At 48.4% G+C, this 17,326-nt stretch overlaps 1 protein-coding gene across 2 annotated transcripts in view; it reads right to left on the bottom strand.

Moving 5' to 3' along the window:
• The window catches only part of LOC147121256 (uncharacterized), a 306,514-nt gene extending 299,549 nt beyond the window's left edge, over nucleotides 1-6,965 (bottom strand). Inside the window, exon 1 of one of the 2 annotated variants that reach the window (XR_015075391.1) lies at nucleotides 6,735-6,924. Coding sequence is in view for 1 of the 2 variants with exons in the window: in XM_085977640.1 (XP_085833766.1) it covers nucleotides 6,735-6,804 (70 nt within the window). In the remaining variant the exon portion in view is untranslated. Of the gene's footprint in view, nucleotides 1-6,734 lie in introns of both variants that reach the window. The other variant, XM_085977640.1, reaches the window with a different exon arrangement.
• Nucleotides 6,966-17,326: the final 10,361 nt, after the last annotated feature.

The following is a 17,326-nucleotide window of genomic DNA, read 5'->3' as shown; positions in this document are numbered from 1 at the left end:
GCCCAGCATAAGAATTTTTAAAAATAGAAAAATAAAATGTTATCACTCATTTATACATTAATAACCCTGTCGAATAAGGTAAGTTTATTTTTAGCCCTGTTAAAACATTTTTTTTCAAAAAATTAAATTTTCGTTTAAAATATTTAATGATATTTTAATTCATTTTAAATATGAAGTTTTTTTAATTTCATGTATTCGTATATTTTTTAAGTGATCCCCATTCATACTTATGGGGTTTCCTTACGTACGCAACTCCCATAAGTATGAATGGGGATTCCCTTCTTTTATTGGTTGGGCCGGCCCACATGATCCCAAGGGCGCTTGTGAACCACACGCAAGTCTCCATACCTCCCGGGCCACCAGGTAAATACGTAGATTTTTTACAGGTTGGAGGCAGCCGCCCGCAGGACACCTCCAATCGCAAATTTTGGGCCAATGTCAAATCGGGTACAGAATGAGAAATAAAGAGAGGGAAAAAAAGATTGGATTAAGAGAGAGTACACACCCGTAGGGACATCAGAAATGCCGGTTTCAGGCATGCGAAGCACATGTGCTGAAAACCGGCATTTCCAATCTGTCAAGAATCCCCTTGACAGATTGGACGCCTGCCCTGGAGAAGGGCCTCTGTGGGGGGAGATTTCTGCTTTCTGCCAAACCTCCGCCCACTGAAAACTCTTAGAAATCTTACACCTGGTAAAAGCAGGCCTTATGCCTGCTTTTACCAGCATAAGAGTTGAAAAAAGTTTTTTTTTAATTTTCACTCATTTTATAATTTTAAAACCTTTTAAAAAAGGTAAGTTTATTTAATTTAATGTCATTTTAATTCATTTTAAAAACAGGATTTTTAAAAAATGTATTGAATGATTTAGTGTGTTTTTGGGGTGATCTCTATTCATATATTGACAGGGCTATCTGTCAAAAGTATGAAGGGAGATTCCCTTCTCCTATTGGCTGGCCTGGCCCACGTGATGACAGGGACGCTTGCAAACTGCATGAGCCTCTGGGACATGTGGACCCTGCGCATTTTGACTTTCGAGAGGCCCAGGAGCGCAGGTGTCTGGACCTCGAGAGCCCTCAGGTAAGTTAATAGATTTTTTTCCGATAGGCAGCATCCGCACGCAGGAAACCTCCTATCGGAAATTACGGGCCATTATTTTTAAATCTCCAACAACAATTAAAACCTGAAGGAATGAGACTCCGCACTTGTAATAGTTAATTTTCAGTGCCAGAGAGATTGACTGGCAGTAATTAACACTTACCTCATTAAAATGGTACTTAAATTGAAATGAATTTCTGTGGTGAGTTTACTTCATATCTTTATGCCACTCAACGCATTTGAATCAGGAGCCAGATAGCGAGATGCTGTTTTCACAACGCTTACGGCAGAGTGATGCGTCTCGGACCACAACTATTCCATTTCCACGTTTAATCGCGCCCTTGCCTGAATTGGCTGTTGTAGTGTCCGCGTATAAATAACACACGGACTGCAGGAGAACGGTAATAACAGGTGTTTACTGAACAGAGGGTATGCTGGAACTAACTGTACAAATTACTACACGGTGTTATATACAGGTGTGGTCACTACTGGTACTGCAGTATACAGGGGCTGTAAAAGATAGTTCCTCTCTTAAAAGGTACATACATTACAATTCCTCCCCTTTTAGATAAACAGTACATAACACTCATTTAACAATTAAATAATAACTAATTACAATTACAATTTTCTTTGTACTATATACATCAGCTGAAAGTAATCATTTATAAATTCAGTCTTTGAGGAGGCTTCCTGATCCTGTCTGGATAGCGCCTTTCTCAAGCATCCTGTTCTTGCGGCGGAGTCGATTCTGGCTCATTGTCATTAGTTGGTTCGTCAGCTTCCAATACCACTGATTCTGAGGTAGACGCAATCTGTACATCGGGTTCATCACCAGATGCGTATGATCATGGCATGGGTTTGACTTGTTCCTGTGACTCTAGAATCTGGTCAGCATGGCGTCTCACGATGCTCTCTCCAACGTCCACTGTGTACATTAGTGGTCCCTGCCGTGTGCATATCGTTCCTGGCTGCCATTTTTCTGTTCGGTAGTCGCAGGCCAAGACTGGTTGCCCTATCTTGAAGGTCCTGGTTGGCTTCTCATTGATGTGCTGGAATTGCTTATTCTCAACATCTCGTCTTATGTTTGGTTTGAGCAAATCCAGGCGACATCTTAACCTTCGGTTAAAGAACATCATGGCTGGAGCTTGATTGGTGACTGCATGTGTCGCATTCCGGTAAGCAAACAAGAAATTATCCACCTTGTGTTGCAGTGTATGTTGTCGTTATACATCGCCTTTATTGCTTTTTTAAAGGTTTGAACAAAGCTCTCAGCCAATCCATTTGTGGCTGGATGATATGGGGCGGATGTGTAATGCTTTACCCCATTATTCCTCAAAAACCTCCAGAAATCCTCGGACACAAACTGTGGTCCATTGTCGGAACAAATCTGTTCTGGCAAGCCATTCCTGACGAAGATGGTCTGTAGGACTGCAATAGTTTTCTCCGTGGTGGTGGAGGACATTTTGATGACCTCTGGCCACTTCCAATGTGCATCCACGGCGATTAAAACATTGAGTCCATAAATGGACCAGCAAAATCAATGTGTACCCATTGCCATGGAGATGAGGGCCACTCCCATGGGTGTAGCAGGGCCTGTGGTGGAGCGTTCTGGACTTTCTGGCATCCTGTGCAGCTCTTGGTCATTTCCTCGATTTCTTTATCGATTCCCGGCCACCACACAAACGCCCTGGCTAGGCTCTTCATTTTTACCCCTCCCAGATGACCCTCATGAAGCTCATTGAGCACTCTATCTTTCAACTTGGATGGAATTACCACTCGGGATCCACACATCAAGGTCCCCCGGCACACTGACATTTGTTCTCTCCTTGGTGAGAATGCTGGCAACAGTGAGTCGCCATGTGCTGGCCATCCCTGCACCGTCAAATCATAGACCAGAGAGAGTGTTGGGTCATTTCGGGTTTCCTTCTCTATACATGAGTTTGTAACATGTAGACATTCGACTATGGTCGAATGGAATATCTCAACAGGGTCCACTGCAGGTGCTTCCTCCACCGTAGGCAGCGGCAGGTGCGACAGCCCATCAGCGTTTCCATGCTGTTTCGTGCCCTTATACTCTATTTCATATTGATGTGCCCCTAGAAAAAAGGGACCATCTTTGCAGCCGTTGCGCCGTCATCACCAGAACGCCCTTCTTTGGGTTAAAAATGGAGACAAGAGGCTGGTGATCAGTCAGTAAGGTGAATTTCTGCCCATGCAGATAGTGATTGAACTTCTTCACCCCCCACACCAGGCTGAGGGCCTCCCTGTCAATCTGGGCATAGTTACGCTCGGCTGAGGTTAACAAGCGTGACGCAAAGGCTATTGGCCTCTCTGAACCGTCAAGGAATTTGTGCGACAGCACCACTCCAATGCCGTAGGGAGACGCATCACATGCCAACCGAATCGGTAGTGTTGGATTGTAGTGGGCCAATACTTCTTTTGAAGTGATTAGGCATTTACATTTCTGAAAGGCACGCTTACACTCATCACTCCATTTCCATGCTACTCCAGTTTGCAGCAGGGCGTTCAGTGGGTGCAGAGTTGTAGACAAATTTGGCAAGAACTTATGGTAGTAGTTCACCAACCCGAGGAACGACCTCAGTTGCGACATATTTTCCGGTGCTGGAGCCTTGACTACTGCCTCAATCTTGTCTGGGGACTTATGTAACCCCTCTTCATCAATCACGTGGCCACAATACGAGATTTGTTTGCTGAAAAACTCGCATTTGGGGCGGTTGGCTCGTAGCCCATATTCTTGCAATCTAGTGAGCACCTGCTCCAGGTTGGCAAGGTGTTCACTGTCATTTTCGCCCGTAACCAGGATGTCGTCCAAATAACACTGGGTCCCCAGGATCCCTTGCAGGACTTGTTCCATCGCCCTCTGCCAAATAGCCGGAGCTGATGCTACCCCGAATACCAGTCGGTTGTACTGGTAAAGACCTTTGTGAGTGTTTATCGTGAGGTATTTTCTAGATGCTTCTTCTACCTCCATTTGTAGATACGCTTGGGCCAGATCAATCTTCGTAAAGCGTTTCCCTCCAGATAGTGAGGCGAAAATATCTTCTATCCACGGAAGTGGATATTGTACTGTGTGAAGGACTGGGTTCACAGTTACCTTAAAGGCCCCACAGATGCGAACCTTCTTCGGCTCCCCAGGCATGCTGCTCAATGATTTCTTCATTACAGGAATGATGGGTGTGGCCCACTCGCTCCAGTCCACCTTGGACAGCACACCCGAACGCTCCAGACTCTCCAGCTCTGCTTCGACGGCTGGGCGGATCGCATACGGTACCGGTCTGGCCTTAAAAAATTTTGGGTTTGCGTTATCTTCAATTTTTATCATTGCCGTTACGCCTTTTAGAGTCCCAAGTCCTTGCTGGAACACCTCTTTCGCGTCAGTTAGAATTTTTGACAGTCGTCCAGGTGTGACGTCGTCATCCTTTTTGTCAGCCACAGTTAGCGCCTGAATGGAATGCCAATCCAATTGTATTTTTCGGATCCATTCACGTCCCAATAATGGTGGTCCTCCATCTTGTAGTATATATAGATACAGTTTCTGTGTTTCCTTGCCGTTGTATTTAACGGGCACCCTTATTTTTCCTCTGGGGTAGACTTTTTGCCCCGTATATGTCTTCAAGACAATGGACGTGTCCTTCAAGGGTATGTGTGAGAATAGCCGCTCGTAGTCTCGTCGATTCATGACTGTTAGGGCTGATCCTGTGTCCAATTCCATCTTTACTTGGGACCCTGCTATCATGAGGGTGACCCAAATGGTTTGGTGATCCTCCTTTGCGATCACGTTGTGTAACTTTAGACAACTTAGTCTCCTGCTCCCGGAGTCATTATCACTCTTCTGATCTTCTGAACTACTGTCCGTCATCTTTTGTACTTTCTTGTACTTTTCCTTAGTAGTTCTTTTAGTGTTGGTTTTCTATCCCGACCTGCAGACTCGTGCTATGTGTCCCACTTTTACACATTGCCTGCATACTTTGTCCTTAAACCAGCAATCCTTCTGGTCATGGGTTGTTCTGCCGCAGCGATAGCACTTTTCTGCTCCATATGCCATTTCATTGGTGCTATATTCTTGCGGTTTCTGTTGTATTTCTGCAGCTCCCCGTGCTGCTGCTTCGTAGGATACTGCAACGCTGAAAGCCTTTTCTAGCGTAAGGTCCTTTTCCGAAAGTAGTCGTTTCTGGGTTCCTTCACTCTGGAGCCCGCAGACAAACTTATCCCTTAAGGTATCTGCCAGTCCTGCTCCGAACTGGCAGTGTTTCGATAACTTGCGCAGTTCCGTAAGATAGTCAGCATTACTTTCGTCTTTGTGCTGGTTTCTTTTATGGAAGTTGAATCTTTCTGCTATCAGCAGCGGTGTAGGGTTTAGATGTTCCTGTAAGATATTGACAATCTCTTCAAAGCTTTTCTCCATTGGTTTAGCTGGGGTAATTAAATTCCGCAATAGGCCGTACGTTCTCGCGCCCATCAAATTCAATAATACCGACGCCTTCTTTTCATTAACCACCTCATTTGCCTTGCAGTACACTTCAATTCTTTCCACATACGTGGTCCAGTCTTCTATTTCGTTGTCGAAAGCAGTGATGCTGCCACTCTTCGGCATCTTGGGTGGTTTAAAATGGCGCCTCCCGTGCTTTTCCTTCTTCCCCAATGGTTTAAAATGGCACCTCCCGCGCTTTTCCTTCTTCCCCCGCTGCTGCCAACGCTGCTCCTAGCGTTCTAAATAGTAATGGCGGCACCTCGCGGCTTTCTGCGCGTCTCTCTTTTGTTAATTAATTTTCTTAGTTTTACTTCTTCGACGCTGTCCACTGCGCGTCTCTTTTCCTTCCCCCTTTTCTATTTTCTTTAACGCTGCCCGGCTCTTGAGCACCGGCCGCGCCCTGTGCGCTCCACCCTCTCTCTTTTTCTTCCCGACGACGCTGCTCGGCCCCCTTGCAGAGCCGCTCGATCGAGCTCTAGCCCGCCGCAGTCCGGGAAGGGTCAGCGCACTACCTGCTACCAGCCCGATTTGCTGGAACACCTTGACTGGAGAACCAAGCCCAGCTCTCCACAGCCTCCCCTGCGATTCTCTGAACTCCGATGGATCACTGGGCGGTTGCCCGCGGTCGACGCCCGTTGCCCTGGCTTCGACTTCCAAGAAGCTTCTTTTCAGGGATGGATCCCCGTGAGGTGATGCAGTACTGCAGGTGAGTTTGAACCTGCTCGTCGCCACTGTAGTGTCCGCGTATAAATAACACACGGACTGCAGGAGAACGGTAATAACAGGTGTTTACTGAACAGAGGGTATGCTGGAACTAACTGTACAAATTACTGCACGGTGATATATACAGGTGTGGTCACTACTGGTACTGCAGTTTACAGGGGCTGTAAAAGATAGTTCCTCTCTTAAAGGTACATACATTACAGCTGTGGCATTTGTAAATTAATAACAGCGAGCACTATTAGCTTTGCCGTTATTTTGACAGCAATTTTAGGGCCATTTAATAAATAAATATATACGCAGCCACATATTAATTAAATCTTGTTCAATCACTTGAGGGCAATGCATCGTCTGTTCTGTAAAGTGTCAGTATAACAGCACAATAAACAGGATTTCGCCGCAAGCCCTGTTTGGAGGTGTTCCTACCGTTCAGATCCAGTCTTTTCAAAGCAATCCAGATGCAGGTCGGACTTGTTTTGTCAGTTGTAACAGCCATCACCCTCACTGCCAGCTGTCTCCGTCACCACACACCGCGCCTGCGAGTCTGCCACACTGCTCTCTCCAATCAGAAACTGCATCCCGGGAAACCATGGTAACCCGCTGCAGGTCCTAGATATCTCGCGCTGACCGAAGGTGACGAATATGAAACATCGTGCAAACATTGCATGAAATAATAATTTACAATTTAAAAAACGACATAGATGGTGAACTAGTTGCCATAAAACAGTCTTAACATTTTGTTCCGAGTAGCATTTAATCAGTTACATGTTTTATTGATAGTATTTATAGCAATTTTTATAATGATTTAAAATCTACCAAATGAGGTAGGGTGTTACGCAGATTCTGAATTCTAACCGAGGACCAGATTTGTACCAGTCTCACCCAGATTTTAAAGAGGAAGGAAACCATACTGCGTGGAGCCTCAGCAAGAGCGTGCAAAACTCAATGGACAGAAGGAACTAAAAAGGGATCCCTAACTTAAGGAAATGTAATTTTAAAAAAAGGTAGTATTGGCAAAAGCAGATTTATTAGAGAGCACCCAAGTGAATTGAAAGGAAAAGATTGCAAAAAGCGAAATTGAAGTGGGGGCGGGCAACCTGTAAAACCAAATGTTAAAGGGGACCAGCAAGACACATCTGAGAGTAGTAAAAATTAAAAGGGGGCATAATAAGGGACCACTTGTGAATTAAATTTTAAAGGGAGCCCCCAGGAAAAATTGTGTCTAAAGAAGGCAAAGTTGAAAAGTGTAATAAGGGACACCCGGGAGAATTTTGATCAAAGGGGACAGTGAGATAAGCAAGATTAAAAGCAGCCAAGTAAAGTATAATTAAAGCAAAATATTGCAAATGCTGAAAATCTGAAATAAAAACAGAAAATGCTGGAAATATTCAGTAGGTCAGGCAGCATCTGTGGAGAGAGAAACAGAGTTAACGTTTCAGGTCAATGACATTTTGTCAAAACTGGAAGATGTTAAGATTGTAAGTAGAACATCTTTAAAAGCATAATGTTCAGCATGCAGAATAAAGACATACATAACCAGCAATCTCAGGCTAAAAAAGTGTGACTCTAAATGGATTAATAATAAATCAAAAGTAAAATAAAGAGGAAAATAACCTCTGCACGTCACAGATGATAAAGTGGTTAAAGGGCTCAAAAAAATCCCCAGGGATATATGGTATTTATCCCAGAGTGCTAAAGAGCAGCGGCGGCAGGCAGCGAGAGGTGGGACCTGTGGGAGACTCAGCGGCGAGGTACTTAAGGCGGCAGCGGGGCCAGGAGAGGCCTCAGAGCAGCAGCAGCAGCCAGCTTCCTGGCACCAGGGACACTTCTGCTGCTCAGAAAGGGAGGAAAAAGAGTGGGAGAGCAATAGTGGAAGGGGATTCTATCGTAAGGGGAACAGATAGGCGTTTCTGTGGCCGCAAACGTGACTCCAGGATGGTTTGTTGCCTCCCTGGGGCCAGGGTCATGGATGTCACTGTGCGGCTACAGGGCATTCTTAAGGGGGAGGGTGAGCAGGCAGAGGCCATGGTCCACATTGGGACCAACGACATAGGTAGGAAGGGGGATGAGGTCCTGCATCAAGAATTTAGGGAGCTAGGTAACAGATTAAAGAGCAGGACCTCAAAGGTTGTAATCTCTGGATTACTCCCAGTGCCACGTGCTAGTGAGTATAGGAATAGGAGGATAGAGCAGATGAATGCGTGGCTAAAGAGTTGGTGTAGGGGGGAGGGTTTTACTTTCCTGGATCAATGGGCCTGCTTCTGGGGAAGGTGGGACTTGTACAAGTCGGACGGGTTGCACCTGAACCAGAGCGGGACAAATATCCTTGCGGGGAGGTTTGCTAGCACTGTTGGGGGGGGTTTAAACTAACTTGGCAGGGGGATGGGATACAGAGGGGAGCTGAAATAGGGGGTGATGTGCTGCCAATTATAGAGAAAAAAACAAGTCAGCTTGGTAGACAGGGCAAATATACAAGGGCAAGGCTGGATGGCATCTATTTTAATGCAAGGAGTCTTGCAAATAAGGTGGATGAACTGAAGGTGTTGATAAACACATGGGAGTATGATATTGTTGCTATCACGGAGACATGGTTGAGGGAGGGGCAAGACTGGCAGCTCAATATTCCGGGGTACAGAATCTTCAGGCGAGACAGAGGGGGGGGTATAAGAGGAGGGGGGCAATATTAATTAAGGAGTCAATTACTGCAGTAAGGAGGGATGACATATTAGCAGGTTCCTCTAATGAGGCCATATGGGTGGAGCTTAAAAGCAAGAAGGGGGCAAGCACTTTGCTGGGAGTGTACTATAGGCCTCCAAACAGTCAGGGGGAGATAGAGGAACAGATATGTAGGCAAATCTCAGAGAAATGTGCAAATAATAGGGTAATAGTAATGGGGGATTTCAACTTCCCCAATATTAACTGGGATAGTCAGAGTGTGAAAGGCACAGAGGGTGTAGAATTCTTAAAGTGCATCCAGGAGAGCTTTTTGAGCCAGCATATAGAAGGTCCTACAAGAGAGGGGGCGGTACTGGACCTAATTCTAGGGAATGTGGCCGGCCAAGTGGAAGAAGTGCTAGTAGGTGAGCACTTTGGTGACAGTGACCATAATATGGTGAGATTTAAGGTGGTCATGGAAAAGGACAGGGATGGGCCGGAAATAAAGGTTCTAAATTGGGGGAAGGCCGATTTTAATAGGATAAGGCAGGATCTGGCCAAAATGGACTGGGATCAGCTACTTGTAGGAAAATCCACATCGGAGCAATGGGAGGCTTTCAGAAGGGAGATTGAGATCATACAATGGCAACATGTTCCCGTAAAGGTCAAGGGTGGTTCCAAAAACCACAGGGAACCTCGGATGTCAGGGGATATACGAGAATGGATTAAAAAAAAAAGGTGGGCTTTTGGCAGATACAAAAGGCTAAAGACGGAGGAAGCCCTAGAGGAGTACAAAAAGTGCAGGGGGATACTTAAAAAAGAAATTAGGAGATCAAGGAGGGGCCATGAAATAACACTGGCGAGCAAAATAAAGGAAAATCCTAAGATGTTTTATAAGTATATTAAGGGTAAGAGGGTAACTAGGGAAAAAATAGGGCCCATTAGGGACAAAAGTGGAAATCTGTGTGTGGAGCCGGAAGATGTAGGAGGGGTTCTAAATGAATTTTTTGCATCTGTTTTCACTATGGAGAGGGACGATGTAGACATAGAAATAGGGCGGGGGGACTGTGATATGCTCGAACATATTAACATCGAGAGGGAGGAGGTATTGGCGGTTTTAGCAGGCCTAAAAATGGATAAATCCCCAGGCCCGGACGAAATGTATCCCAGGCTGCTGTGTGAGGCAAAGGAAGAGATTGCGGGGGCTCTAACACACATATTCAGAACCTCTCTGGCCACAGGGGATGTGCCAGAGGACTGGAGAACCGCTAATGTAGTTCCATTATTCAAGAAGGGGAGTAGGGAAAAACCGGGGAACTACAGGCCAGTGAGCCTAACATCAGTGGTGGGAAAATTATTGGAAAAAATTCTGAGGGACAAAATCAGTCTCCACTTGGAGAGGCAAGGATTAATCAGGGATAGTCAACATGGCTTTGTCAAGGGAAGATCATGTCTGACTAATTTGATTGAATTTTTTGAGGGGGTGACTAGGTGTGTGGATGAGGGCAACGCAGTGGATGTGGTATACATGGATTTCAGTAAGGCCTTCGATAAAGTCCCGCACAGGAGACTGGTCAAGAAGGTAAGAGCCCATGGAATCCAGGGTGCCTTGGCACGTTGGATAAAAAACTGGCTTAGTGGCAGAAGGCAGAGGGTGATGGTCGAAGGTTGTTTTTGTGACTGGAAGCCTGTGGCCAGTGGGGTACCACAGGGATCGGTGCTGGGTCCCTTGCTGTTTGTGGTCTATATTAATGACTTGGATATGAATGTAAAAGGTATGATCAGTAAGTTCGTGGATGATACAAAAATTGGTAGGGTGGTAAATAGCGAGGAGGGTAGTCTCAGTCTGCAGGACGATATCGATGGGTTGGTCAGATGGGCGGAACAGTGGCAAATGGAATTTAACCCGGAAAAGTGCGAGGTGATGCACTTTGGGGGGACTAACAAGGCAAGGGAATACACAATGAATGGTAAGACCCTAGGCAAGACGGAGGGTCAGAGGGATCTGGGTGTGCAAGTACACAGATCCCTGAAGGCGGTGGAACAGCTGGATAAGGTGGTAAAAAAGGCATATGGGATACTTGCCTTCATTAGCCGAGGCATAGAATATAAGAGCAAGGAGGTTATGATGGAGCTGTATAAAACACTGGTTAGGCCACAGCTGGAATACTGTGTGCAGTTCTGGTCGCCACACTACAGGAAGGATGTGATAGCTTTGGAGAGGGTGCAGAGGAGATTCACCAGGATGCTACCAGGGCTGGAACGCTTCAGCTATGAAGAGAGACTGGGCAGATTGGGTTTGTTTTCCTTGGAGCAGAGGAGGCTGAGGGGGGACATGATTGAGGTGTACAAAATTATGAGGGGCATAGATAGGATGGATACTAAGGAGCTTTTTCCCTTAGTAGAAGGGTCAATAACTAGGGGGCATAGATTCAAGGTAAAGGGCGGGAGGTTTAGAGGGGATTTGAGAAAGAACTTTTTCACCCAGAGGGTGGTTGGAGTCTGGAACTCACTGCCCGAAAGGGTTGTGGAGGCTGGAACCCTCACAACATTCAAGAAGCATTTGGATGAGCACTTGAAATGCCATAGCATACAAGGCTACGGACCAAATGCTGGAATATGGGATTAGATTAGACAGGGCGTGATAGCCGGCGCGGACACGATGGGCCGAAGGGCCTCTATCCGTGCTGTATAACTCTATGACTCTAGTATGGAAGGTACTTGTAAGTGGTTGACAATCATTAATTATCAAGAAGGATATGGGGGATGTACCAGTAGATTAAAAGCAGTCTAATGTGCCCATATTCAAACATCAGAAACATGTAACTACATTCCCATAAGTATTACTTCAATCCCATGCAAATATTGGAATCAATTATTAGATGTAACTTGAAGATTATCTTAAAAATAATAACTGAAACAGCAGTCAACCTGGATTTTGATAGGGAAGATCTAGCCTGACCAGCCTCCTTGACTTTTTTTGAGGAAGTGACATCCTAAGTGGACTGTGGCCTTATGACATGCTGTGTCCAATCAAACCAGATTTTGCATGTGCACAATCAGATGATTTCACACGAGCGCGGTCTGTTTTTGGGCAGGGCAAGTAGTAGTTACCCTATCCCCCAAAATTATAGGAGATATATTTGTATACTTAAGGTAGATGTGTTCAGGAGGTTAGCAGTTAAAGACCTGTGAACTGTGTGCTCTGCTTCCCACTGTTTGCTCATTGTTGACATGACTCCTGAAAACTAATTGTACCACGGAAAGGTAAGTCGAAACCCAATGGCACCTTACAGATACCCCATACATTTTGGCTCCAATTCCACTGGGTCTCTAATTATCACCAGCTTTATATTTGTGTGTGCCATTGATGGCGGGAAAACCCACATCAGATATAAAATCATAGAATCATAGAATGGTTACAGCACAGAAGGAGGCCATTTGGCCCGTCAAGCTCGTGCCGGCTCTCTGCAAGAGCACTTCAGCTAGTCCCACCATCTCACCCTATCCTCGTAGCCCTGCAAATTTTTTCCCCTCAGGTACTTATCCAATTCCCTTCTGAAAGCCATGATTGAGTCTGCCTCCACCACCCTTTCAGGCAGTGCATTCCAGATCCTAACCACTCGCTGCATAAAAAAGATCTTCCTCATGTCGCCTTTGGTTCTTTTGCCAATCACCTTAAATTTGTGTCCTCTGGTTCTTGACCCTTCCGCCAATGGGAACAGTTTATCTCTATCTACTCTGTCTAGATCTTTCATGATTTTGAATACCTCTATTAAGTCTCCTCTCAACCTTCTCTGCTCGAAGGAGAACAACCCCAGCTTCTCTAGTCTATCCACGTAACTGAAGTCCCTCATCCCTGGAATCATTCTCGTAAATCTTTTCTGCACCCTCTCTAAGGCCTTCACATCCTTCCTAAAGTGCAGTGCCCAGAATTGGACACAATACTCCAGTTGAGGCCGAGCCAGTGTTTCATAAAGGTTCATCAGAACTTCCTTGTTTTTGCCTCTATTTATGAAGCCCCGTATCCCGTATGCTTTTTTAACCGCTTTCTCAACCTGCCACCTTCAACAATTTGTGCACATATATCACATAGTATTACGTGGTAATTACAGCACAGAAACAGGCCATTTGGCCCAACTAGTCTAAGCTGGTATTTATGCTCCACATGAGTCTCCTCCCATCTTACTTCAACTCACCCTATCAATATATCCTTCTATTCCTTTCTCCCTCATGTACTTAACTAGCTTCTCCTTAAATGCATCGATGCTATTGCCTTAACTGATCCATGTGGTAGCAGGTTCCGCATTCTCACCACCCTTTGAGTAAAGAAGTTTCTCCCGAATTCCTTACTGGATTTATTAGCGACTCTCTTATATTGATGGTCCCTAGTTTTGAAACCCCACAAGTGGAAAAATCTTTTCTTCATCTACCCTATTGAACCCCTTCATAATTTAAAAACCCTCTATCAGGTCACCTCTCAGTCTTCTCTTTTCTAGAGAAAAGAGCCCCAGCCTGTTCAGTCTTTCCTGATAGTTATAACCTCTCAGTTCTGGTATCATCCTCATAAATCTTTTTTGCACTTTACCAGTGTTTCTATATCCTTTTTGTAATATGGATGCCGGAACATGTTAGTCTCCCTGGTAAATACTGAAGCAAAGTAATTATTCAGTATTTCTGCCTTTCACTGTCATTACCTCTGAGTTCATCTTGTTCATCCCTTGGTGGCCCTATCCCTATCTTAATTTTCCCTTTGTTATTCATGTGTTTGTAGAATACTTTACTAATTCTTTTTATATTCTTTGATAATTTAATTTTATAGTTCCTCTTTGCTTTCCTAATTTTTTTGACTTCTTTCCTAACTTCCTCATGTTCCTTTTTGTCATCCTCTGCTTTCTTGTCCATATACTTAGTGTATGTTTTTTCTTTAGTTTCAATTTTTCACTTCTCTCTTTATTCATCCAAGATGTCTCATTATTAGCTAGTTTGCTCCTGTTTTTTAGTGGAACACATTTCTCCTGAACTCTATTGATCATCTTTTTAAATAATTCCCACTGCTGTTCTATCTCTTTATTTATCAATATTTTTTTCTAATTTATTTGCCCCAGTTCCATTCCCATCCCCTCAAAATTAACTTTTATCCAAGCTATAACTTTGGTCTTTGTCTTACTTTAATACCAGTCATCTATCTATCTCTATATCTATATATATAAAAGAGCTCTTCTGTCTGTCTGTCCCGATGTCTGTCTGTCTGTCCGTCCGTTCTCTATACGCTTGAAAGTTACAGAGCGCACCGACGCGCGCGTCGCCTCAAAAGAAAGCTTGCGATTCCGGACCGGTCATAGGCATATTTACGTTTCAGCCGGACAAAAATCCCGCCCGCGGTATCCCAAAAACATTCAGCGTTCCGCTCATTAGCATCTCATTAGCGACCGTGTGACGTCGAGGTCCACCAATCGGACGGCGGGTTCCTTCCTACAGTTGAGTGTCGAGTGACTCGACGATTGACCAATCCTACGCTTCGGTGACCTGACCGGTCGACCAATCGGTGCGTGTGTGGGCGGGCCTTATCCTTCTGAACCGAGGTGAGTGGCCGCCATCTTGATTTTTCACAATTTTTTCCCCCACACTTTCTGTGTGTTAGGGAACTAAGGTAAATATTTTGATGATGTGTTAGGGAATTAAATAACAATTTAATAGGGGGGGGGGGGAGAGCCTCGGGAAAGTGCGGGGGGGGGAGAGCCTCGGGAAATCGCGGGGGGGGGGAGAGCCTCGGGAAATCGCGGGGGGGGGAGAGCCTCGGGAAATCGCGGGGGGGGAGAGCCTCGGGAAATCGCGGGGGGGGAGAGCCTCGGGAAATCGCGGGGGGGGGGAGAGCCTCGGGAAATCGCGGGGGGGGGGAGAGCCTCGGGAAATCGCGGGGGGGGGCGAGCCTCGGGAAATCGCGGGGCGCTCGCGCCGCCCGCACTGACCGCGCATGCGCCGCCCGCACTGACCGCGCATACGCCGCCCGCCCGCCCACAGCGGCCGTCCATCAGCCGCGCGATACGCGGGGGACCTCAGCTCCGGACCTCAGGCGCTAGGCAGGGGGAGGGGCCGGAGAGAGGGACAGAGGGGAGTGGGGGAGGCGAGGGGAGGGAGGGAGAGGAGGGGAGGGGAGGGGAGGGAGGGGAGGGAGGGATAGGACAGGGAGAGGGAGAGGACATGACAGGGAGAGGGGGGACACACAGGGGCAGGGAGACCAAGCGCCCCAAAATTGCCCACTGACCGCGCATGCGCCGCCCACCCGCCCACAGCGGCCGTCCATCAGCCGCGCCATACGCGGGGGACCTCAGCTCCGGACCTCAGGCGCTAGGCAGGGGGAGGGGCCGGAGAGAGGGACAGAGGGGAGTGGGGGAGCGGGGCTGGGGGTGGGCGAGGGGAGGGAGGGAGGGAGACAGGGGAGGGGAGGGAGAGGAGGGGAGGGGAGGGAGGGATAGGACAGGGAGAGGACAGGACAGGGAGAGGGGGACACACAGGGGCAGGGAGACCAAGCGCCCCAAAATTGCCCTCGGTAAATCGCCGGGGGGGCGGGAGAGCCTCGGGAAATCGCGGGGGGGAGAGCCTCGGGAAATCGCGGGGGAGAGCCTCGGGAAATCGCGGGGGGGCGAGCCTCGGGAAATCACGGGGGGCTCGCGCTGAACGCGCATGCGCCGCCCACACTGACCGCGCATGCGCCGCCCGCACGCCCACAGCGGCCGTCCATCAGCCGCGCGATACGCGGGGGACCTTAGCTCCGGACCTCAGGCGCTAGGCAGGGGGAGGGGCCGGAGAGAGGGACAGAGGGGAGTGGGGGAGGGGAGGGAGACAGGGGGAGGGAGGGAGGGAGACAGGGGGATGGAATGAGGGAGACAGGGGGAGGGAGACAGGGGGGAGGGAGGGAGGGAGGGAGACGGGGGGAGGGAGGGAGGGAGACGGGGGGAGGGAGGGAGGGAGACGGGGGGAGGGAGGGAGGGAGACGGGGGAAGGGAGGGAGGGAGACAGGGGAAGGGAGGGAGGGAGACAGGGGAAGGGAGGGAGGGAGACAGGAAGGGAGGGAGGGAGACAGGGGAGGGGAGGGAGGGGGAGGGGAGGGAGAGGAGGGGAGGGAGAGGAGGGGAGGGAGAGGAGGGGAGGGGAGGGAGGGATAGGACAGGGAGAGGACATGACAGGGAGAGGGGGGACACACAGGGGCAGGGAGACCAAGCGCCCCAAAATTGCCCTCGCAACGCGGGGCTCCCCAGCTAGTCTATATATATAAAGCAGCTCTTCTGTCTGTCCCGATGTCTGTCCCGATGTCTGTCTGTCCGTTCTCTATACGTTTGAAAGTTACAGAGCGTACCGACGCGCGCGTCACCTCAAAAGAAAGCTTGCGATTCCGGACCGGTCATAGGCATATTTACGTTTCGGCTGGACAAAAATCCCGCCCGCGGTATCCCAAAAACGTTCAGCGTTCCGCTCATTAGCATCTCATTAGCGACCGTGTGACGTCGAGGTCCACCAATCGGACGGCGGGTTCCTTCCTACAGTTGAGTGTCGAGTGACTCGACGATTGACCAATCCTACGCTTCGGTGACCTGACCGGTCGACCAATCGGTGCGTGTGTGGGCGGGCCTTATCCTTCTGAACCGAGGTGAGTGGCCGTCCTCTTGCTTCCATTCTTTTTCCTGCTTTCTGCGTCTTTTCAAATATACATTTCCAGCAAAATAAAATTGAATTTATTAAATTGTTTTAAAAAAAACTTCATTCATTTGTAAATATTTTTTCCAAACTGAACATTCTTTTTCCTACCTTTTCCCGTTTTTTTGTTAGGCCTGAAAGCCTGGGACTTTCTTGCCCAGCCAGGCCCGAGCTAGGGCTTCTGCTAAGCTCCTCACCACCCCCCCCCCCACGTTACCCGGGGCAACGGCGTCAGCCACGAGGGTCAGGGTGCGCGCGCAGCAGGAGCAGGTGAGACGCGGCGTCGGATCTCGGCCTTGGTGAGCAGGAAGGGTTACCCCGGCAACCAGAGCCGCAATCGGCGGAATTCAAGCCGGCTCGGCCGGTGGGGGGGGGGGGCGGCGGGGCTCGGAGAGCGTGGCTCTCGGCCGGGGGGGGCGGGGCTCGGAGAGCGCGGCTCTCGGCAGTGCGGGGCGGGGCGGCGCGGCAGGGTTACCCCGGCAACCAGAGCCGCAATCGGCGGAATTCAAGCCGGCTCGGCCAGGCGGGGCTCGGAGAGCGGGGCAAGGCGGCTGGTGCTTGGAGAGCGGGGCTCTCGGCCGGAGGGGGCGGGGCTCGGAGAGCGGGGCTCTCGGCCGGGGGGGGCGGGGCTTGGAGAGCGGGGCTCTCGGCCAGGGGGGGCGGGG

Source organism: Somniosus microcephalus, chromosome 3, assembly GCF_052327205.1.
Source record: "Somniosus microcephalus isolate GS21.2 chromosome 3, FLI_Smic_1.0, whole genome shotgun sequence".
Taxonomy (NCBI): domain Eukaryota; kingdom Metazoa; phylum Chordata; class Chondrichthyes; order Squaliformes; family Somniosidae; genus Somniosus; species Somniosus microcephalus.
The sequence above is the reverse complement of the archived record's forward strand: the minus strand, read 5'-3'. Positions and strand labels throughout refer to the sequence as shown.